Source organism: Acanthaster planci, linkage group LG04 (assembly GCF_054643075.1).
Source record: "Acanthaster planci isolate LZ-2023a linkage group LG04, COTS_SCS, whole genome shotgun sequence".
NCBI classification, from domain to species: Eukaryota; Metazoa; Echinodermata; class Asteroidea; order Valvatida; family Acanthasteridae; genus Acanthaster; species Acanthaster planci.
In genome coordinates, this window is record NC_141780.1 from 2,228,218 (window position 1) to 2,251,104 (window position 22,887).

Sequence of the window (22,887 nt, forward strand, 5' to 3'; positions counted from 1 at the left end):
AAAGGTCGTTCGATTTATTTGTAAAGGTAAAATAATAATGTGCAAATTAGTCATTTTAGATGTGCACTTTACTCTTACCATAAATTTTGGCAATATCTACAACCCATTATTCCATCAGTGTCAGGATAAATGATTAAAAAGAAAGGCAATTAAATATCACAGTCGCAACAATGTAAATCTAAATGGCATGAAGAGTGCTGTATTTAATGAGCCATTTTGCTCACAATGAAAGCCATCAATATGGTTGGAGGTCGGCCCAATCACAACGGCCGTATGGCAGGAAACTCACATTGCACTGAAGTAGTCAAACTGGCGTGACGTGAGGTTCCTTGCTTTCGGAAGACTTTCCTTTTTTGAAACACCAAACTGGGGTCATCGTCAGTGGCCTATCAAAGTATAGCCCAAGTAGATGGAAATTTTTTTAAGAACGAGTGTTAGTCTGCCGATTCCCCCCCCCCATTAAAATAATCATCCCTTGTCCAAAGAAAGGTGGTGCGTTTCTAAAATGTTGGCGCAATCCAATTCCTAAAGACTGAATTAACTGACTAAAAACTAAAAAACAAATGAACAGAAGCGGGCAAAGCGTCTCCAATGAAAGAGGACACTACCCTCTGGCCCTGGATACGTTACTGGTCATTATGATAAATTGCAGATAACGCCCCGAGCAGAAGCACCCCCTCATCAGCTGAAAAAAGCCGCGTTGGGCGGGACTCATTTTGTGGGTAGCGATGATAGTGCAACGCTTCCCAGACGTTTCGTGTCGGAACTAGCGATAAACAGTTGGCACCAAAGGAGCCTCCGTTGTTAAGAAAATAGCGCCCTCTCTTAGTCCAGGTCGTGTCCCATTCCATACTAGTTCTATTGTCGTACGAAATGGAGTTTTATTCCCGTGTTGTCAAAAAACCCAAAAACATTTACTTGTTTTCGCTTGGATTGTCACAATTGCGTTTGCATGTCTTCCTCCAGTGAAATCCTTGGAATGTTGGACTGAAGGGTAGATATCGACACCATGCCCATCGCCGGATGACGCTCATCCCAAACGGCAGGTTATAGCAGCTCGCTGGAAGGGAAGAGTCCAGCGATCCGCCGGCGACGATCTCCTCGGCATCTCGGTGAGTGCAATCGTTTATCTCGGTCATGTGAATGTCTTCTGTCTCTGCGTTTTTATCTTGTCGTCTTTTTTGGTCGTTTCTTTCGGCGTTGCTCTCTCCTCCCCCTTCTTTTTGGCCCATGAACTGTTGTCTCCAGGACAGGAGTCCACGCTCTTTGTCAGTTCCTTGCGTCGCAAGGTGTAAACCAAGTTAAAACAGAAAAGCGAAATAAATGGAAAACAATCAGGGGGGGGAATCACCGATTTCCTTGAAAATGTACCTCTTCACCCATAGGAAAAAATATCTAGGTGACGCCTATGCATAATTGTAAAATTTCATGCCATTTAAAATACATCATTAAAAGTTTCGCTTAATTTGATATGTGTAGTAAACAAGAGTGGTTAGATTTTTAACATGATTGAATAAGTAAAGTATACTGAAAGAAAATATTAATTAATTCATTAAAAATTCGAAATTTAAGAACTGAACATTAAGCTAAATTGACGTCGAGTCTTACCTGGAATGGTATTGTCAAGCAGGAGTCCGAGGGACCCACCAACGAACAAGCCGGTGGTGAGCATGACTGTCAAGATTTGATCCAATTCAAAAGATCCTGAATAGAGACAGGAAAATTTCTTGATGTTGGTAAGCAGGAAGATAAAACCCAGACAGTACACGTTTCTTGTGTGCGCATAACTAGGGTTTTGCAGAAGAGAACTCAGCATCGATGCCCTTACAGGAGTGGCTATGAAGAAAGTAGTAAGACTTTTGGTAGAAAGTATGTGGTATTTTTAAGGGCACATCCAAGAATTTCTCCCGGAGATTAGGCCCCTCAGATTTCCTTTTTATGTTCGATTGTTGCGGATAGCTGGACACATATTGCATTGCAATGTTACTGAATCAGATGTACAAATAGGCCTAATAACCCTTGGTTGACCCCAACCACCCCTCTGGGTCAGTGCCGGTGCCTTTATCTTCCATACTCGCAATCCCAATTTTTACCGTCCTGATTTTTGTCTCATTCCGTGACGGCGCACTTTCCTTTTCAAGTTGAATTATGCAAATGGATCAATTCTGAAACCCACAATGCCCCTCTTAGTTTAATATTCGCTACATGAACTGCCCTTGTCTTCGTCCACAGATTATCTGCAATTGTGTTTTGCTTGATTCACGATGTGCAGGCCTATGTAACCAAATAAACGTGCTCTGGATTTGACTGTTCTGTCTCATACTGGGACAAGTTCAGACTTTGTTCTCAACAACCCACGAGCAGCAGACAACAGTGGCATCCAATGTTGACGGGGACTTTTTCAGGACAATGTTTGTACAAAAAAATTATTTGCTTGCCGAAAAAAATCACGTGTTGAATTGCAAAGCAATGCAATTGGTTCGTGTACCTTGTTGAATTTAACAACTAACCGGTCTTCAAGAGGCCTGGGTTTTGTTCAAGATAATACGGCACCACGAGGCCCATCAGGGTAGAAAAGCCGAGAATGAAGAGGTTACGGGATGAGTTGAGGTCCACAAACTGGAGGTTGGACAGCCCTACCGCTGTTACCATACCTGTAAACAAATACATTCATTATATATATTATAATTTTCATCACAAATGTTTGATGCACATGCCCAGATTCTTCGGTCTGGTTTTATATAAATAATTTTCGGGCAAGAAACATGGACAAATGACAATACATTTACAAAAATTACAAATTATAAGATAAAACCAACGAAAGGAGATTGCACACAAAATCATGTAAATATATACAGCAAAGACAGGAAACCGAACAAAATCTCTCGAATAGCACAAACCCAGATCGACAAAAATATGCCATATGCAGGCCTGTAGGATTGCCTAAAAAGCCGAATTAAGGCTTATCAAGAGGCTATCCGACTCCAGCACAAATTAAAAAAAAATGAAAAAAAGAAAGGAGCAGAAACACTGTATTATTAAAATAGGCTATAAACCCATTGAAGATGGTCTCAAGTTCTGTCCATGAAATAGACGACACGAACAATACAAAAAGGAAGGTAGAAGATAAAACACCCAACCACAAATAACCCAAACACACGCAGAGAAGCAAACCAAGGAACCCCAGCTCCAACAGTGACTGCATGGTCCATCCACAGAATGACAACTAATATACAACCACTAAACTGTCTAAAACCGGCTTAAGCAATTTCATCTCTAACTTGACGGGGGAGCAAACTCCATGTGCGGGAAAATCTAAGAAAACCGAATGTTTGAAAGCATCAGTTTTGGCAAATGGATGAGTAAAATGAAGTGTGTCATTTCTTTGACTATTGATGAAGAAATAATTGAAAACTGGTAGATCATATAGCCCACAAGCACTTGCAAACAAACATACAAGAGAGATGCCACATTCTTGAATGAAGTGAGGAAAACCTATTACTACATAAAGCAGTGCGTTCATTGAAAATAATCCTAGTTAATTTATATTGTATACGCTCAAGCGAACGAATAATGACTGGTTTGATAGGGCTGCCACAATGGAACACCTTGTTCAAGGATGGGCAGACATAACTTATTGTACAAACGTAGCAAAACTTCCCTTCGTTGTGACTATTGTCTTACAATAATGCTCCACGCGCAAATATAATCTTCAAACACAACCTTTGACAGGCATTTAATTATTTTTTACATGCCGTAATTAAAGTTGAATATCGTTGTTGCAACATAATTGCAAGTTTGATTGATAATTATTCAACAGTCTCCGTGTTTTTTACGCACCTGCTTTGGAAAAAAAAGGAAATTCAATGCTTTGAGTTGTCTGTTGGGGTTAAGCATGATATGGCATATGATGTTATGAGCTTGCTCAAGTTACAACAACACAGAGGAAGGTCATGGTGCGCTTTAAGCGCTTACGTGCAAAAAGACACGAACCAGCATCAGGTCCGCATTTATACGACGTTCAGTGACAGAACGCCGAATTTAGAAGCCCTTAATTTCAGAAGCGACACACGGGAAAAATCTATGTCGCCACGATGGTTATCCGGAGGGAATCAACTAATTTTTTGCAGGGGGCTGATTTCCGGTGGAGAGGGTCAAAGCACTTATCATCAACGAACTGTTAAACTAAATAATAGTGAAAGGACGCAATTTCGAGGTTTTTCCAAGCAAAACCGACAAGCTTCATCCCATTTCATTTTCTTCCCATATTCTTTTGCTTTTCCATCGTTAACCGTATTTTTTTCAATCTGGCTTGCCAGGGTGCCACGACGCTCACACACCGGGCAATTTGTAAAAACGTTATAGGATATAAGATGGCAACCATATGCCTTGGGGCGTTTTCGCGCACAGCTCGCAATGTGAAAATTGTTTAATTGCGCCCTCTTGCAAGGCAAGACGACGGAAAACGACACATAGCTGTATTTTAAAGCGCTAACATCTTAAAGACCAGCAAAAATCCTAGCGTATTAACATATTCTGTGGTAACGTGGAGCCCTGACTATTTCTCTCGGATCGTTGATTTCAACCATATTGACGCTTTTGTGTGTGCATATGATAAATCTCTCGACAGATGGCTAAGTCATGGCTTGTCGCATACAGATATCCACCGTGTCAGGGACAGGATTATGCAGCTTCTGGGTGAAGACGAGGAAGGACTCACCAAACGCGATGCAAATGATGGCACCAACGATAGGGTCGGGCATAGTGGCCAAAAGGGCACCAACCTTACCAACAACACCGACGACTATCAAGACGCAACCAGCAGCCTGTACAACCACACGACTGCCGACCTGGAAAGACAAAAATCATCAGGATAAACCATGCCGCATGTACAATTCATTCGTAACTTTTGATTTGAATGTTGTGATTCAGTTCACTTTATATATTAAAGCCATGACGGCACCTTGGTAAGTCCGATGGCTCCAATGTTTTCACTGTGTGACGTAGTTCCGTTTCCGGATCCCCATGCCCCGGCCAGTATGCACCCAATGCCCTCGATCAGCACGCCCCGGTTGATAGCATGTTGGGGAGGGGGTGGGGCACCAGACATTCTGGCGCATGCGTAGTAGTCACCGATGGACTCGACGATTGAAGCAAACACGCCGGCCGTGATGCCAAGTACACTGGACAGCCTCACAGTGGGCGTGCCCCACTGCCCTGTTCGAAAATGAATTTGCTTTTACTACTTTGTTCAAATTTCAACATGCCAACGGTCCTCACGTGTGGTATTGTTTACTGCGAGCCAAGGTTGCAACACAATTTATACTTGTTTTCAAGCAAACGTTAAGATGGGAGAACTCCTGGAGTGCTCCTCTGTTTTCGTAAAATAAAAATGTTTAAGTTTTATCTTATTCTGCAAATTACAATTCTGTACCTGGATACGGAAAGCGGAACCAGAGTGCGCGCTCCAGCACCATGGTGTTCAGATCGGTACGAGCGGCGTATCCATACACGTTGGGGTCGTCAGGGAACACGCCGGTGGCGGTGAATACATAGCAGAGTAACCAAGCAAGAGCGATTCCTAGAATGATCTGTGTGTGTATAAGATATAATCTAAACATTTTGTAACGCTATTCATGTTACATGATTTGACAGATTTCGTCCTTATGTTTTTAATTTGATCTTCGTCCTAAGTGTATAACATGATTAATTTATAACAAGGATTATCTCATGCCAAAAAGTACTTAAATGCTTGCTACATTTGTAAAAGGTAGAACAAATGATTAAATAGAACAAAAAGCACCGACCCAAACCAAACCAAACAAAACGAAACCCCAATCCATAAATTGTGTCGTACCGGGAATAATTTGAAGAGCTTGAATCTGCTCACGTGACACTTCTTTTCAGAGTTGTAGCTCAAAAGGGGGACACCAACGTTGGGAAGATATTGAGAGAATATGACGATGAAGACAATTGTCCTGATCAGAAAGAACAAAAACAGAAATCCAGGTGAAGAAAATGTCCTGAATGCAGTGTTGCTGGCATTTAAATAAATTCAAAAACACATTTTTGGGGAACACTTGTGTTTGGGAGGCAGAAGGGCAAATTTTCAGGATTTCTTCATAAGCAATTTTTTGCAGGCTTTCCCCAGGAGTGAGGTTTAATTTGGGGTCTTTGTACACCCCTGCAAAGTGAACTGAATTAGCGCCCAAAGCCTCTTTACCTCTTACCCCCTCCCCCGGACCCGTCATTGGCCGATACTCACATGAATGCTATACCCCAGTGCGCCCCTGACTTCGCTGCGGCCGCTTTATGAAGCGATAGACCAATCAGCGTGATGGTCGGTGTGATTGCAAGCGGACCAATAAAATTCATCAGGATACCCACGATGCCCGTCGCACCAATAAAAACCTGCACGCACGAGGCCACCATGATGGCGCCCTGGATCTGGGGAAACAAAGGAAAAGTCAGCTACCAACCAGAAGCCTACTATTATAGTTCACTGTGCTCCCACTATGGGGCTGTCTGCGCAAGTGCACGCCTTGATCTTGTTCTCAGATCGGTCAGTGCGTGTTGCAAACGGAGCCACAGTTTGAGTCTGTCGCCCACTTCATCTCGTCATATCGCAAGTGACACTGATGTAGATTTTCTTCCCTGAACATACCAGACTTGACGAAAAAAAAATCAGTTATTGGCACTCAAATCATCGTTTAAGTTGGATCGAAGTGACACGATTTGATCTACTTAATCCTCTTCAGCATGGCTCCTTTTATTAAAGTAATGCGGAAAAGTTCCATCGTCTGGTTGTTATAACTGTCTGTCTTTGCCCACCTCTCTTATTCTTGCCAACCACTCCTCTTCAGCGGCAGTGACCTCTTCTGCTGTAGAATTCCCTGCATTCACAAATAACGCATTTTCAAAGGGGCGTAATGAATAAACACTGCGTTCGTATAGTATTGGGGTTATGTTGAGTGTGTAAACGCCTTCAATTATGGACCTATAACAATAGGAGACAATAGGGTCCACGGTTGCCGATCAGTCCACGGTTGGAAAACGTGTACAAAACATATGGGAGGTCTTCCGAAAAAGTTCAAGTATGAACAAAAGAGGAACAATAGGGAGTCGACGATTGGAGGCGTTTACACACTTGTGTGGGTGAATTGAAGGTTGCCTCTATCATAACGTTTTCTAACCACAGGAAACTGCTCGGGAATACGAATGTTTGTACTAAACATATCTTTACTGTGGAAGAGAAGTGACATGTTTACTTTGACAAGAGACATATCACTGACATTGATTTCATATTACTTTTGTTTGTTTGGCAGGTAATTTGTAGTCCTTTCTCTATAAAGGAAATTAAAGAATGAATTCTAAACATTAAAAACCATGCGCCGGGTGAGAAAAAAAAATTGTGAAAAAATTGCACTAAGTTCGTTTTTGACGCAGCCCCGAGACATACCAGTTGGTGCTGGCGGACATTCTCCTCTTAGGTTGAGGATTGAGTAAGACGGCACGAGGAAGGCTAAGGAAGTCCCCTGGATGATGGGAAGTCTGAACCAAATATCACAGACAATGAGTGACATACTGACTGCTTCTACTTAATTGTGAAAAAAAATGAGAAATGATGAAATTTAATGGATAAGATGCTTAAAAGTTGTGTGCAGGTATAATCGTCGGTCAAAGTATTACCGATGGACAGTTGGCCACTAAAAGAGAAATTGGTGGACGTGGCAAGAAAAGGTAAGAAAATTTAAAGGACTACTTGTGTTGACTTTCAAAGCCATTCACCTTTGGGACTTTATTGGTTAACTGATTGCGAAATGATGAATTAACGAATAATGCAATAGGACAAACGGCAGTGTTTAGCCCTTGATTTGGACTGTTTTGTTGAGAGTAAGTGCACTCAAACTACAAATGATAGGAGCTGAAGTGAGCTTCACTAACCTAATGCCGAATGTGGTTTGTAGGACGGTCACCAAGCCATTAACCACAAAGAGGGAACCAATGAGCTCTCCTACAGTAACGGCGTCGTGCGCAATGCACAGGCTCGGGGTCAGCAGAAACGCAATAGAAATGGTACTCCCAAAAGTGGTCATAAAATGCTAGTTTGGGAAAAGATAAGAGAAGAAAATTTAATACTAAGACCCTCAGTTATACTCATTTGTTATTTAAGTCAGCGGCATGGTCACGTTACGCCTGTCTGAAAACAACTAATTCATGACAAACTCGGTAGTCAAGTTGCAGGCCCCTCAGAAACTAAAAACCCTCCGAACACTTCGAGAATGAAATGCAGTAAAACACACCTGAATACCGAGGAAAACGGTAGTGTACCAGGGCGGCCTGTCCTCAAGAGCGTACACCAGACCGTGGACCGGGAGAGGTCGGTGGCTGGACCTACAACCAACGCCCTCCGTGATCACAGGCGACGGGGTGTCTATCTTGCCTCTCTGGTCTGTCTCGATCGATGAGACATCCTCATCCAAAGCGGCATTGGTGTGTTGCTGAGGTACCTCAGGCACGTCAGGTTGGTTGTCACCTTGTAGTTCCCCTATAGTCACACTGTCCGACTCCATTTCATCAGTAATTGGCCCTTCGTGTGGGTAACTTGCCGACAACGTACGTACAGGGATGGCAAAACTCCAGCTTTTGCACCTGGTTTGGAATGACAGTCCCAGAGATCAAGTCGGTGATTGGTCGAGTTTAGTCTGCCCCTGCCGCCGCATTTTAACCGTGCTTGGTGAACGGTCGGTGCAACTTCGACCCCAACATATATTAAGAGTGTATACCCACGTTAGGCATCACTCAACCTTGCCTTACCAGCTCTCATCAATTGTATGTCAGAGTCAGGAAATAGCCGTTGGTTTGTCCTCAGGCCCTGAAAGGCAATAGTGATAACATTAAATAGTTGTTGTATGGGCAACCCTCTCAAATTCTGGACGCAGCACTGATGGGGCAGGATGTGAAGCAGGTCGTTGCCCCACCACCTGGGTGTCCCCTTGAACTTTGGAAATGTACACAACCTATGCACAGGTCTCAGTCGCGCAGTTTTTCAGATTTTGGTGCCCCTGAAAAATGTGTGCCCCCTAGAAATGTCCACCTCATAGTTACGTCATTGCATATTCCGTAGTCAACATTTCCCCAGCCTCGTCCTTTTATCCAACGTATACGTGCATTGTTTCGTCAACATGGCCTACGTTTGGCTCGCTTTGGCTTTCACGTTTATTTCGTACGCATATTCTCTTCAAGTCCAAAATGCCCATTACACGTGTATTGATCCAGCAATGTGACCCTAGTTTTGCTCGACGGCTTTCAATTCATGGCCCATAACATATTGACAAACAAACCTGCCGTAAGAAATGACGAAGCAAAAGGTTAGTTGCGTGAGTAAAACCAAATTCTCTGGATCCATTCAAGTTGCCTCAGTAGGCCTACAGTTAATTTTGGTTTGCCCGACTGGCCTGAACCGGGCAAAGGTTACTGACAGCATTACTCATACTTCCAATGTAAAATTGTACACCTCGAGATGGTAACTTAGCAAAACTCGACATTTTCTAAAGGTCAAGCAGCTTATGTCTATTGATTCAGGTGATGAGAATGAAATATTAGGAGAAAAAAAATTCACCTAAAAAAACACACAAACAAACAAACAAACAAACCTATCCAGGCTTGTATACGCATCAAAGAATATGGAACTAGGCCCCTACGCAAACTTTTGTTTATGGATGCGTATACGCATGGTGGTGTAGATGTTCTCATTACCAACTTGCGTGATATACTCATATCTATTTAATTCTGCCTTGCGTATCGAGCCTTCTGCCGTGTATCATGCGAGGGAACTTGTGACATGTTGCACACACCTATAGTGTGGACTAGTGTGACGGCGGTAAGTTAGTTTTATACCCATTGGATCAAATTTATCGGGGGGGGGGGGGATTCGGAAATGCGTTTGCACGATCATGCAGGAAGGATAAGAGCCTTCCTCCATGATACGATCGTCCTGGTTCAGCTGATTTGCATATTTTTTAGGCCGCGTGCGGTCGCTCTTCGCCTTGATTTTGCAAGATCTGCAGGTATGTACACAAGCCGGCCTAGCCTACTGGGTCAGGCCTTTCATGTTTATATATATTATAGGCTATGGCCGTGTTTGTTTAACCCGGATCTGGATCACGATCAGCGATCCGTCGTTGATTTACCGTGACAACAAAGACCAAGTAGTGGATGGTCCGAACCAGCGTAAGGATCACTAATGGAGATTCAGATCCAACCAGGCCTAGTGTAGCGAGCGAGCGTGCACTGCGGCGCAATCCAAAAGACAGAAAATCAGGGGGCATGGCATTTGTATGATGTATAACCAGACATTGGACCAAGGAGAGGTCCCCAGTCTGTTGAGTTTGACTTCATGCACGCCCCCTCTCGGCCAATTTAGGTGAAGCATTATAAGAATCCTCTGTCCAAAGGATGTATATTTGTAACATGATGAACCTTTCATTAAATTTTGTTTTTTATATAACATTACTACTGACAGTATATGACGCAAATAAACAACATGAGAGTCACTTTAAATCTCATAGAAATTAATAAGAAAAGCCGCCATGATGCCACACTGTGGAAAACTATTCGTTGAAAACACCGCCGGTATCTGTCGAACCAACAAGGACCAGACCGCCGGAAAATTGCTTCCCCCCCCCTATTTGTTTTTTACAAAGTATACTTCATAGGTAAGAAAGTAATTGGCATATCAATTATCACATATTAGAACCAAAAGCAAGGATGTCGAACGTTTTTGATAGTCTCTTCTCCCCGAACATCATGCTGAATGAGCCCGAAGCTGCATTCGCTTTTGAATTTGCCCCCCCCTACACCAGACGCTAGATTCGCCGCTGCCCACAGGTTATTGCCATATTGCTCCTGTCAGAGAATAAGGTTTGGCTTTGTAAACTATAATTCCAACAACAGATAAGGTTTTATTTCGGAAAACCCCATTGAAACTTCTTGTTATAACTTATAAACAAACACATCATTGAAGTAAAAGCAATTTAATCCGTTCGTCTGCCAATTTTCCATAGTAATGGGCCAGAATTTGCTCAGCTTGTATTTATTTTGAGAATGACAAGTTCAGGCACAGTTGGAAAAACGTTTCTTGCAAGTGCTCGCAATCCGGTCTGGAAAGAGCTTCTAGCCTGAGAGCTGACTCGTGGTAACTCCCTCTATTGGTGCATGGTAGCCATTACATCATGAAAATGCTTTGTTTTGATTGACAGACATCCATTTAATCGTGGTGGACAGTCCATATTGATTGGATGGCCCAATTAATTAATACATCAAGATAAACATTTCTGATCGACGGTTGCCCACGACTATACAATGTATACACTTTTAATCTGTTTCGAGTTAAAGGTAACGAGGGATGGTGTGAGGCCCGGCATAGGCCTTTGTCCATTGGCACGATTTTCAGGCTTGCAACAAGTTTCCTTTGAGAAATTGCGAAGTCAGCTTCCAACATGACATCGGTTCAGCTTTAACCGTCCTTACATTGATTGCGATCGGGGTTTTAGTCAGCGGCGGGCTCATCGGTGACCCCATCCTTGAAAGAGGAGCGGAGAAAAACCAAGCCCCCAACCAGCAACAAATCATCAACAACCCGCTAGATGATCACACGGCGGGCTGCAACTACTCCACGATCCGCGGAATTGTTTCCCACGAACTACAGGACACGTCCCACCGGCTGGCTGAGCTAGAAGCAACCGTGGATACCAAAGTAGGTGTGTCCGTGGATTTGGAAGGCGTCAAGCTGCAGCTAGACCAGATACAGAAATGAATCAACGACCTCCTTCAAAATGAGAGTGGTAAGGCACCGATCCGACTACCTACCGCTACTTTTAAGTGAGGCCTGGGCAGCTAAATGGCCATGCTCTAACCATGGTGCTTATATATTATGGTATGATGTAATACAGAGGACACACAAATCTTTAGTTCAAGATAGTTTAAAGGTTATACTTTAAGCCAGGTTATTGGTTCTATTACAGACTACCATTACAAAAAGATATACGATACAAACCGTGGAAAATATGAATAAAAAGCACACAGGTGCAAAAACAGTTACACCGAAACAAAGTTACCCTATCCCAAAAGACACCTCATTAAAAGGAAAGAGATGAACAGATCCTTAAGGACAAGACCGTTAAAACGTTAATTATTAGAAATTATTTTTATTAGAAATTCTTAAAATATGTATGTGAATTTCTATAAGGAATGTGTGGCAAATTGTGTGCAACGCACTCTTCTTTAGCTTCGTTGTATTCGCCTCGTGAATTCTTACCAACGTTTTGACACCGCATCTGACGAAAATCATTCTCATAAATTTAGATAATTCCACAATGGAAGAGATTGATGCAGAGAAAGGAGAATGGCTAGCAAGAGTCCGGGACGTATGAATTCATAATCGAGACAGTACAAGGCGGACGGCTGGAAATCCCCCTCTTCAGCTTCGTATGTAGTTGTTATATGTTATCTTAGTTCTTCAGTGGCATTCAGTTTGGGATGCACGTGCTTGACAAATGTGAAGTCGCGTGTGATGCAAATATATTGTGTTTGGAGCTAAAGAGAAGGTCAATACCTGTCAAAGCACATACTTTCTGACATGACTTCTGACAGCGACATGTTTGAAAACAGCGTACAGTTTTGAGGTTGCTCAGAAATTAATTCTGGGGAAAAGTTGTACGAATCAATTACGCAATGCGGTATACCATGCTAATTGGATCAAAGTTGGTACGATGTTTTTACTTTATGCCGTTGATATGTCGTTTTTGTCTTCTTATGCGGGTGAAAATTTTGCAGATCCAGGGCGCCATCATGGTGGCTTCATGGTTCCAGGTCGTAATCGGCGCCACGGGCGCCGTTGGGATTCTCCTGAACTTCATTGGTCCCCTCGCTGTCACATCCACCATCACGCTGATTGGTCTATCACTTCACCAGGCGGCAGCGGATAAGGCAGGCAAACACTGGGGCATTGCCTTTATGTAGGTTGCCAGTTTTATTAGGCACAGTCAAATAAGGTTCAATTTTTATGAGAACAAAATGCGATTATCGAAACTTTGCCAAAATATCATTTACCTGTGTAACCAGATATACCCCCCCTTTTCTTCATTTTAGGACCATGGCGTTCATCGTTCTGTTCTCGCAATATCTGCCAGAGATTGGCATACCAGTCTTGAGCTATAATTCCCAGAAGAAGTGTCACGTGACTAGGTTTCAAGGAAACAAGGTTTCAGAGGCATTTTGGGGTCAAGGTTATCCGTGGCAAAATGAGGAGGAACAGTCCAGGATATCATCATCAAAATCCTGCTCGAAGGAGTTATCCTAGTTGGAGAAGGAGTTTTTCCTCTTGTTTCCTTGACCACAGGAGAACAAAGGAATGTCCACAATTTGTATGTAAAACAGGTAAGAGTGGCTCTCTGTGAGTGTGAAACATTGTTATTATCACGATTAAAAAGCAGAGATGTCGGGACCGTAGGCTTTCGACCCCCCCCACATTATGTTGAATGAGACCAAAACTGCTTTTGCTGTTGAATCCCCCCCACACACACACACACCAAAAGCTGGATATGCCGATGGTGTGATTGGTATCATATTCCCATTAAGTATAAGAGTTTTGCAGCTTAAGCATGAATTAATTTGACTTTTCATTAAAGTACATTTAGCTGCTTTTACTTTGGCATAAGTTGAAATTGAACATCGAGAAACTGATTTCCCACCACAGCTTTCCGCAGATTTCAAATAAGCTCAGGACATTTCGGGGACTCCGTCTGCTTCACTAACTACAATTGATTGGTTTTAAACTGTTTTTCCTTTTTAGTTTATCGAGACTCAGTCTCGTGCTGGTGTCGTTTAAATTGACTCCAGTGTATTATGTCAGGATTATGGGCTCGCCTCCCACTGCGCGCTCACAGTGTGACCCTTTGACGGAAGTTTGCGGCCAATGCTGATGGCTTTTTCACACACGAATGCACCAACTTTGGGGTAAGACGGATGAACGCGAAAGCCTGATAACATTTTTCTTCTGTCAGCATGAAGATATTTTTAACTTCATAAATAACAGTAATGCTTCTGACTACTTAGGTAATCCAGCGATTAGAACAGCATTGTTAGACACAAGTCATCGTCTGTTTGAACCTGAAGGAATGTCAAACTCGATAACTTCGTGTGGCATATTTACTTCGGACTGACAAAACGAAACAGCGCCTTGTTGGCAAAGTTGACGAATGATTGCACCAGGCGGTGTATTAAGCAGACGATGAATGTTAATGATCGCGAGGGTAAGAATGTTGTCACAGTGGACAAACTGGGTGCTGAGTTCCACTCGACTTTGCCTTGTGGAGTTGAACTCATACGACTATATATAGGTACTATCAGTGACAAACATAATTATGGCAATATATATATATGGCTGTATATCTGGCACTATTTAGTTCGCGTGCCCCTGGCTAATCAGGGTATATGGCATGCATGGCCGGGGCCACTGTCGACCTACACTCGTAAGTTCGTCTCCGTTATCTTTTTACCTCATATTTCCGTCATAAATCAAAACCCCACCCTGATACCGCCATATTAATCCTGCAGGGTGTCATCGCCATCTTTAGGAGAGTTTACAAACATTAAAGATTTTTGATTTCGAAAAGGACCGGTACCTAATACCTTTCCTGTCATCTCATAAAATCAGAATATTGGAAATCATAAGTAAAATGCAGCGACCGTGCCAATGAATGTAGCAACAGGTAAGAAGAAACCCAAAACAACCCTCCCAAGGATCATGGAACCGGTTTAGAGGCATGATCAAAGGTGAAGACAGTACCGTCAAACCTGTCGAATGGGTAGGCCTGATGTGCTTATTGGATTATATTCTTGTCCGCATTTATATAGGGTTGAAAGGTTGAATATCACAATTGGCTGTGATGTACAACGAAGGTTTGTCGTCAGTCTAAAGTGCATAACTTTAAAAAACTGATGACATTCAAATGTTATCACTATTTCTTGACGACTCTACTATTTTTATGAATAGCGATCATGACGCAAGGTCCTCGAAGTTGAAATGGCCAACATTAAAGCCCAGGAAACGGATGATCTCAATGCCACCATCATGGAAGTCGGGGGAATCGAGACTGTCAATCTGTCCTCTTCCAATCCAGAGCATGGCCAGGCCGGAATGCAGGAAAACAGCCGGTCTGGCCCAGCCCATGATTTGGAGTACGCCCTTGAAGATATACCTCCATGGTATACTACCATTCTGCTCGGGCTGCAGGTAAGAATTACCTTCAGTTGCACTCACATTTACAGAAAGCTAAATTAAATTTTGGAAAAACCAAAACAATGATCACCGACATCAAAATATTGGAGGTCTATAATTATTCTTAATCTGCGAGGCAGATTTAATGGTTCTGTATTTTGTGACAACGTGCATTTCATCTTTCCAGAAAAACTTGAACAATTTGATGTTTAATAAGTGTACTTTACGTACACTGAACTGAAGGATTTCAAATAGATTTTATACCTCGAAGAGTACAAAGGTGCACAAAAAGTGAGCCTAAACCAAACTCATAGCACAGATCTTTTAATAAGGATATTTTCAATAACAACTTGTCGCTTTGACACCAGCAACGAGTCTTTCTGCTGAGACAGGCCAGCCAAAACATCCTTTTATCCATTGCGTAGTGAGAGCCGAAGTCATGAACTTCAAATGACCATAAATATCCGGGCCAAACCATGTGTCAAATTGAATTGCAACTTCACATTTGTTCTGGCAATGAGTGTCTACAAACATCAGAAATAATGACAACTGAGTTCTATGGGGCGGGAAATACGGTTTCAAAATGCCTCACTTTCTTTGAAAGACCTTCTGGATATGCTGGTAGCTTCACGACTTTACAGAGGACCCAAAGGAGGGCCAAAGTGTGACGTCAGTTTCCCTCGTCCCGAGGGGTTACTTAACTTCGTTTAAGTAGTAACCCCTGGACACTGAATGATCCATAGGCGTATGCTCATTGAAAAACGTGCATGTTCCAATCATTCCTGATGTATTTCAGTGAGCCTGGATAAGCCCTTGCAACTAGGCGAATAACTTTCTTCCTGCACCCTAATTCGTTTCCAATGCAGCAGATCAGCTGTCCATTCTGAATCATGATTATGACTGGTGGATAAGCTGCACGTGATCTGTGGCAGTTTTCTTTTATTAAATCACAACACTGGCTTTAATTCACTAATACCCGGCTGTAACTTGGGGCAGAGGGCGCTTTACACAAAAGCAAAAAAGGATAACTGGAGAAAGGAAGTTACAAGTATTACATGTAGGCTTATCTATCAATTTACAGAATTTCACGACAAATTTTGGAAGCAACATATCCACAGCTTTCATTCTGGCTCCATACCTCTGCATTTCTCACGATCCCATTGCCATAGCAAGGATCACTGGTACCCTGTTTTTCGTCACCGGCATGGTAACCGTCCTACAGACAACCCTTGGGGTGAGGTAAGCAGCGTACGAACACAGTTTAATGGTTTTACATATGCTATGGAAAGCAGATGCTCAAAGACAGGTTTTTCACACCTTACAAAACAATGAAAGCCGTCATTCACACAAAGCTTTTAAACGGTAGAAACCTGATGAAGTTCAATACTTATCGAGTAACGTTATTCACGGCAGTTTTGTGACCGAACGCTGCTTTCGTAACAACGCGGGTGTCTTTGGATGTCCTATACACACCAAAAAGGGTTGGTTTATGGGTACACTCAAATTAGATGCTAAACTAACTTACCCACAACAGTCTGCCCACTGGCCTATATACTCATCACAGTCCACATACTGCGCATGAACGGTACTGAAAAATGATGTCATCACTGAGTTACGACACGCTCCATTCTGTTGTGTTAATGGTGCTCAAAACTGACAGTTTCTTTCTCATTGGACAGGCTTCCAATCATCCAGGGGGTGACTTTTTCCTTTATGGTCCCAACATTTTCGATTTTGAGAACACGGGGAGAATGTCCCCCTGCACCCACAGGTGGGTTGAAGTGTAGGAAGATTTATGCGACAGGTCTTCTCGCTTTCCCCTCATTCCACTATAATGTAATAAACGAGTGTGCTTCTGTCAGGAATGCAACAGGTGCATGCCAAAAATGGTCAACCCTTCCCCCTCAATTCAGTTTTGGAGGGTATGTTCTATTTTGTTGTATAGGCGCAAAGTTCTGGCTGCTTCATTTAAACCAAGCCAAGCCAAACATCTCTGACATCTAGCTGTTGTACATACAGATAATTCCACGGTGGAAATGTCTGATGCAGCAGAAGAGGAATGGCTCGCAAGAATCAGAGAGGTAGGACTTCACAACACAGAAAGGAAACTACAAAAGGAAAGGCTCCAAATCAACTTTACCTTTTAGTCACTGATTATGGAGTGATTTTTATAGCGCACTGATATTTTTGAGAGGATAAAATACTTAAGGTACTTCGTAGCCGTGTAGGCACCACTAGAGGTCTACAAGCCTTTCTGCCCCGGGCTGGTATTAAGCAACTCAAGCCGAACTGGTGGGTCTGAGAGCCTGTCCGTATTGTGTGCTTCGGAACTTGACAAGAGTTTTACGTTATTTTTTATTGGTCAAAATGCACATGCTGCAAATGTTGTGTCAGTTGATGAAAAAACATTGATTTTAGCTTCAGAGGAAAATCCTATCATAATATATTACCGGCACGATTCATAGCTTGGCATTTTTTTCGCTTGGGGATGGAATTTTGCAGATCCAGGGCGCCATCATGGTGGCTTCGTGCGTTCAGGTCGTTATCGGCGCCACGGGCATCGTTGGTATTCTGATAAACTTCATCGGTCCCATCACGGTCACATCTGTCGTCACTCTAATCGGTCTGGGTGTTCACAAGCCGGCCGCGGAAAAGTCAGGCAAACACTGGGGCATTGCCGTCATGTACGATTTTGTTAATCTTTATTGACATTATATACTCATTGTGTACTCAAAATGGTACTTAAAATCAGGACGAAGTTTCCTAGATAATTATTTCTTGATTAATATACTGGGTAAAGCCGATCAGATATTGATGAACACTGTTCTGCCTATCAGAGACCCCAGGGTAGAACACAACGAAAACTCATTTTTGGAGAATGGAGGAAAATCCTAGCGTAATATTCCCGGGAAAACCGATGAAATGGGCGTAGTCTGAAAACCCAACTTTGACGATGGCCTGGGTGGGGTTCGATTCCGGGCGCTTTAGGATAAAGCCCAGGAAAAGTACAACCTGATTCCTCAACACTTCATTTCACATCTCGCTTATCCTTTTGCATTTTAGGACCATGGTGCTCATAGCTCTGCTCTCACAGTATATGCCAGAGATTGGTGTACCGGTTTTGAGCTGCAAGTCGCAGAAGAAGTGCCACATGACTAGATTCAAACTCTTTAAACTGTTTCCGGTAAGACCCGCTGTTGCACCCATTTGGCACTTCGTTCCTAAAGTGTATAGGCCTCTTAAGGACACCTAGGACACCTAGACAGATCAAGTTCTCATTGATAGCGCTCGGACATCTGAATAAACTAACTGGTCAGATTTGTAGAGCGTCATTTTGATGATTGTGTTAACTTTTTCAAAAGATAATTTTGGGCGTTGCTGTTGTGTGGCTATTTTGCGTCATACTTACTGCCATTGGTGTGTTCCCTGACGACCCCAACGTGTATGGATACGCCGCCCGAACCGACCTGAACACCATGGTTATGGAACGTGCACCTTGGTTCAGCTTCCCGTATCCAGGTAAAAGTCTCGTATTATCGCCACAATCATGTCGGGGTTCCTCAAAGGGAATTTAAAAAAAGCAGTCCTGATGTTATTGGGCTGCACACAATCGTGACAGACAAATCCGGTAAGCCCCCCCCCCCGCGCCTGTGCCGGCCACACAGCATGTTACCCTTGAACATCATATGCGCATGTTCACGCGTGTCGGACATAAAATTACAGTTGTGATTGGTCAAAAAACCATGCGTACTATCCTTTGCAATAATAGGTGAAACTTTTAGGGGAAACCCGAGTTGCTTGCGGGAAAATGTTTTTCTAAGGGCACCGAAGCAAATGAAAGTTGCGGCTTGTAAACAAGCACTGATCCTATGGTGCTTTCGTGAATACCCCAAAATGTGTTGAAAAGTGTTCCCTTTATATGTAACAGAGGGGATAGGGGGGAGGCTGCTTTGGCCTCAAGACGAGTCCCGTGCCTCCTTATTCTACTAATATGGAATATCGAGTAAAAAAGGCCAAAACTGTGCGATCCAAGGCACTGCATATATTGCAGCACAGCATATGCCCAGGTTGTACTGTATTTACATTGTGAACGCAGGTTAAAGCTTTATTTTACTTTTGATAGGGCAATGGGGCACGCCCACCGTGAGGCTTTCCAGTGTTCTCGGCATGACGGCCGGCGTCTTTGCTTCCATCGTCGATTCCGTTGGTGATTACTACGCATGCGCCAGAATGTGTGGTGCCCCACCTCCTCCCCAGCATGCTATTAACAGGGGCGTGCTGATAGAGGGAATTGGGTGCATACTGGCCGGGGCCTGGGGATCTGGAAACGGAACTACGTCACACAGTTCAAACATCGGGATTATTGCACTTACAAAAGTATGTTGACGTGGTTAAAACCTTATTTTTCGCTCTCTCTTTCTGACGGCTTTCGAATGAATTTATACATCTGAAAAAGTGATTTTTGAAGCAATACTTGAAAAAATACAAAAGTATCAATTTCTTCACACATCTGATATCTTAGGATGCACCATTTACTTTTCCGATGATTGCCAGTTTTGAGACAAGACTAGTCTTCGCGCATCTTGCGAGGCTCCTCTGTTGAAATCCTCCAGAGCCACGTTTGTAGCCCTTATTCGAGTCAAGTTTCCCAAGCGTGTTGTGTCAAAACAATTCGCCACCAGGTCGGCAGTCGGGTGGTTGTCCAAGCGGCGGGCTGTATCTTGATGTTCACCGGACTGCTTGGAAAGTTTAGTGCCTTCTTCGCAACTACACCAGAACCAATCGTGGGGGGCGTCCTATGCATCGTAGTCAGTAGGTTTTAAAAATTCCAGATAATTCAAGATCATATTTTTCGAGTCAATGACTCAAAAAACAAGAGTTTAAATGTTAAAAAAGATACTTTGTCTGGACCTGGAGTATTGTAAAGAGAGAAAAGAAAAGTCAAGAAATCCACTCTGTTTACCTCTAATTGAGGACGTTTGCCGATAATTAATTCATCTTTTTAAGGTATGGTTACATCGGTGGGGTTGTCCAACCTCCAGTTTGTGGACCTCAACTCATCCCGTAACCTCTTCATTGTGGGCTTTTCTATCCTGATGGGCCTCGTGGTGCCTTATTACCTCGAGCAAAACCCTGGAATCTTGAAGACCGGTAACAACCTTAACATTCAAAAATATCGCTCATTGCTTGGTATTGATCATCAGTGGTGCTGCCTCACCCAAATTAAATATGCTTTTTGGTTCGGTACATTATAGCATGAAAGATTTAGAAAATCGGCTAGAGTTCACTTCAGAATTGTGATTGTGTTCCATTTCTGCAGGTTTTACCGAGATAGATCAGATAATTTCGGTGATGCTCACCACGGGCATGTTTGTTGGTGGATTTCTGGCGATTCTACTGGACAACACCATACCGGGTTGGTTACCAAATCGGAATATGGCTGTAATATTTTTTCTGTTTTATTCGTGGGAAAACAGGAGTCACTAGAAGTCTGAGTCGACGATAAATAGCGATAAACATATTTGACTGGCAGTATCGATCGCAACACATGCAGGTACCGACGAAGAACGGGGTATTCATTCCTGGCGGCAGCATATCACCTCTGACGCCGGGAACGAAGAAGAGGGGGCGGAACCAGAAACAGACAAAAACAGAGAAGGAGGTGAAGGTCAAGACATTGAGCTGGATGTGATGCATGTTCCTGATCAGCTGCAAGCGGACGTCAACGAGAAAGGCTCGTCGATGCAGACCGCTTCGCCAGACAGCTACGACCTACCCTTGGTTATGAGGTTCGTCCGACGTTGGGCCTGGTGCCGTTACTTGCCGTTCAGCCCGACTTTCCGGGGATGCAAGTTCGGTTGGATGAAAAAGATATGTAAGAAAAAAGAATCGGTAGATTAGAATGGGACAGGTTTGAAAAAAGCCAATAGAGTCATGCGTATGCAGAGACTCTTGACAATTTTTTTTAGCTCTTAATTACACTGACGGATTTTGGGAGGTCAATTCTGTCTTCATTTTGCATAGGGAGATGTAAAAGGAAGAATCCTTTATTAAACTTGTGTTAGGCTGATTGTGACAAATCAACACGTGTATTCTAGCTTTAGTTTATGAGTTGATCACGTAATGTTCAGTATCATTATAATAACCACACGTTACAGGTAATATTTTGTATTCATTAAACCTTTTAAACACTATTCGAAGGAGGAGTCATGTATAGCTGCGGTGGCCCTATGCTGTCGTTCTTGAGCTTGACGCGCGCGTCATTTGGAAAGTAAAAGAAACCATCAGCCTTGAGTCGAAGTGCACCCTCACTGGCAAAAGAAAGACAGGCTGGTACGAAGTTTTTCCAGCAGGTTCTTGCACGAGTTCAGTTCCAGAATAAATTTGTTGGCGTACATAGCGTGCCCCGCGTCAACGCGCATAGACCTGCGCGCCTATATGCGGTGAGTTCGTACCAAAAGGCTGTCGATTTCATTTAAAAATACGCCCTCTTTTGTTCTCACTCGGAGCGGATTTGTCAAAAAGACATGTAACGCACGCGTATCCATGAGCGTTGTACTATACCGCAGTAATGGCTTCCAATTCTGCTTGCCAAATCGCACCATACACTTTAGCCACCTTCCTATTGATCGAAAGCCCACCACATAGCCGGTCTTACCGTGAAAAGCACTTGGCCATACATTGGGTGATGCTGGACCTCTGACTGGACGAGAATAGTCGGAATCATCGGGCCTAGTATCCAGAGTACTGGCTGTGCGCCACCGTATGCAGTACGCGCCGTGGGCGCACCAATATTATATGACTGCTTGCGAGAGAAAGTGGCTAGAGGGATCTTGGGAAAAAAAGGAAGTAAACAGTTAAACAAAATCGATGGAAATTGTAATTTTAAATGTATTTTGACTTTCTGGCTCGAAAGGTATATGTTATGAGCTTGGTTGGTCTAGTCTTAAAGCAACGTTTAAGAGCTCAGGAGATCAGACGTTGATAATGCCCTCGCCTGCGGCTCGTCGTTTCTCGTAAAGCCCACGGCATCAAACAAATACTTGAGACCGGCCGAGCACATTATTCATGAGCATTAGTGATGGTCTTCATTGTAGCCCCTTTTTAGTTTATATTAAAAATGAGTGTTTTTCTCCACCACGCCAAATTTCTATATAGAATACCTTATTTTCTAGCTGTTCTTTTTTTGGGGGGGGGGCTTCACATAGAAACACCCAGAACAGCTTTCTTTTCTTTAGGATTTCATTTTTCAGTCATACACTTATAAACGTATTGCATCTGCATCTCATCCTTTCACTCAATTGCAAATATAGATTAACCTGACGGGGCTTAAGCCATTATAGCCTTGACCCTGTGTATTATCAAATCAGAACACGTGATAATAAAGTCATGGATTCTTGTTTCACCTGATGGATTTTTTAATTGCAGTATTTCTATATTTAAAAATTGCTCTTTAAATCATCATTCCGTTTGTAATTAAAAGTGTTAAGAGAGGCCGAGTAAAAGCAATACATGTATTTGTCACATTAATTTCAAAGTAGTTATAATAGAAAGTAGGTTTGCGGTAGCACCATGGACGTATCTCTTTTGTGAGTATTTGTGGT

At 42.9% G+C, this 22,887-nt stretch overlaps 2 protein-coding genes and 1 long non-coding RNA gene across 6 annotated transcripts; 2 read left to right on the forward strand and 1 right to left on the reverse strand.

Moving 5' to 3' along the window:
* Positions 1-13: 13 nt before the first annotated feature.
* LOC147799291 (solute carrier family 23 member 1-like) lies at positions 14-8,749 on the reverse strand. Its single transcript, XM_087135298.1, has 12 exons — positions 8,304-8,749; positions 7,945-8,102; positions 7,460-7,551; positions 6,832-6,893; positions 6,266-6,447; positions 5,858-5,978; positions 5,435-5,591; positions 4,964-5,217; positions 4,721-4,850; positions 2,511-2,654; positions 1,609-1,704; positions 14-1,276 (listed from the first exon to the last, which is right to left on the reverse strand). Exons 1-12 carry the CDS (start codon positions 8,571-8,573, stop codon positions 915-917), a joined length of 2,028 nt encoding a protein of 675 aa, XP_086991424.1. The 5' UTR covers positions 8,574-8,749; the 3' UTR covers positions 14-914.
* A 2,697-nt stretch (positions 8,750-11,446) lies between these two features.
* On the forward strand, positions 11,447-13,434 carry LOC147799292 (uncharacterized). The gene is made up of 3 exons (XR_015424974.1): positions 11,447-11,846; positions 12,367-12,489; positions 13,153-13,434. It is a non-coding gene; the product is annotated as an uncharacterized LOC147799292 (long non-coding RNA).
* Positions 13,435-13,893: 459 nt separating this feature from the next.
* Positions 13,894-22,792, forward strand: LOC110986405 (solute carrier family 23 member 1-like). Of its 4 annotated transcripts, none has more exons than XM_087135301.1 (13): positions 13,894-14,019; positions 15,059-15,298; positions 16,365-16,522; positions 16,963-17,054; positions 17,303-17,364; positions 17,786-17,967; positions 18,347-18,467; positions 18,646-18,802; positions 19,407-19,660; positions 19,966-20,095; positions 20,291-20,434; positions 20,604-20,699; positions 20,838-22,792. In XM_087135301.1, the coding sequence occupies exons 2-13, from the start codon at positions 15,089-15,091 to the stop codon at positions 21,182-21,184; spliced, it is 1,953 nt and encodes a 650-aa protein (XP_086991427.1). In that variant the 5' UTR covers positions 13,894-14,019; positions 15,059-15,088; the 3' UTR covers positions 21,185-22,792. The 4 variants fall into 4 exon arrangements, with proteins under 4 accessions (XP_086991427.1, XP_022103943.2, XP_086991428.1 ...); XM_022248251.2 differs by lacking the exon at positions 13,894-14,019 and adding an exon at positions 14,455-14,534; XM_087135302.1 differs by lacking the exon at positions 13,894-14,019 and adding an exon at positions 14,630-14,870.
* Positions 22,793-22,887: the final 95 nt, after the last annotated feature.

Excerpts from the sequence above, each read along its gene's own strand:
- LOC147799291 (XM_087135298.1), bottom strand. The coding sequence starts at position 8,573 with ATGGAGTCGGACAGTGTGACTATAGGGGAACTACAAGGTGACAACCAA. Across the intron at positions 6,448-6,831 it reads GGTTGGCAAGAATAAGAGAG|ATCCAGGGCGCCATCATGGT; the intron begins GTGGGCAAAGAC and ends TTGTTTCCCCAG. Across the intron at positions 5,979-6,265 it reads CACTGGGGTATAGCATTCAT|GACAATTGTCTTCATCGTCA; the intron begins GTGAGTATCGGC and ends CTTTCTGATCAG.
- LOC110986405 (XM_087135301.1), top strand. The coding sequence starts at position 15,089 with ATGGCCAACATTAAAGCCCAGGAAACGGATGATCTCAATGCCACCATC. Across the intron at positions 18,468-18,645 it reads AACTCTTTAAACTGTTTCCG|ATAATTTTGGGCGTTGCTGT; the intron begins GTAAGACCCGCT and ends CTTTTTCAAAAG. Across the intron at positions 20,435-20,603 it reads CCCTGGAATCTTGAAGACCG|GTTTTACCGAGATAGATCAG; the intron begins GTAACAACCTTA and ends CCATTTCTGCAG.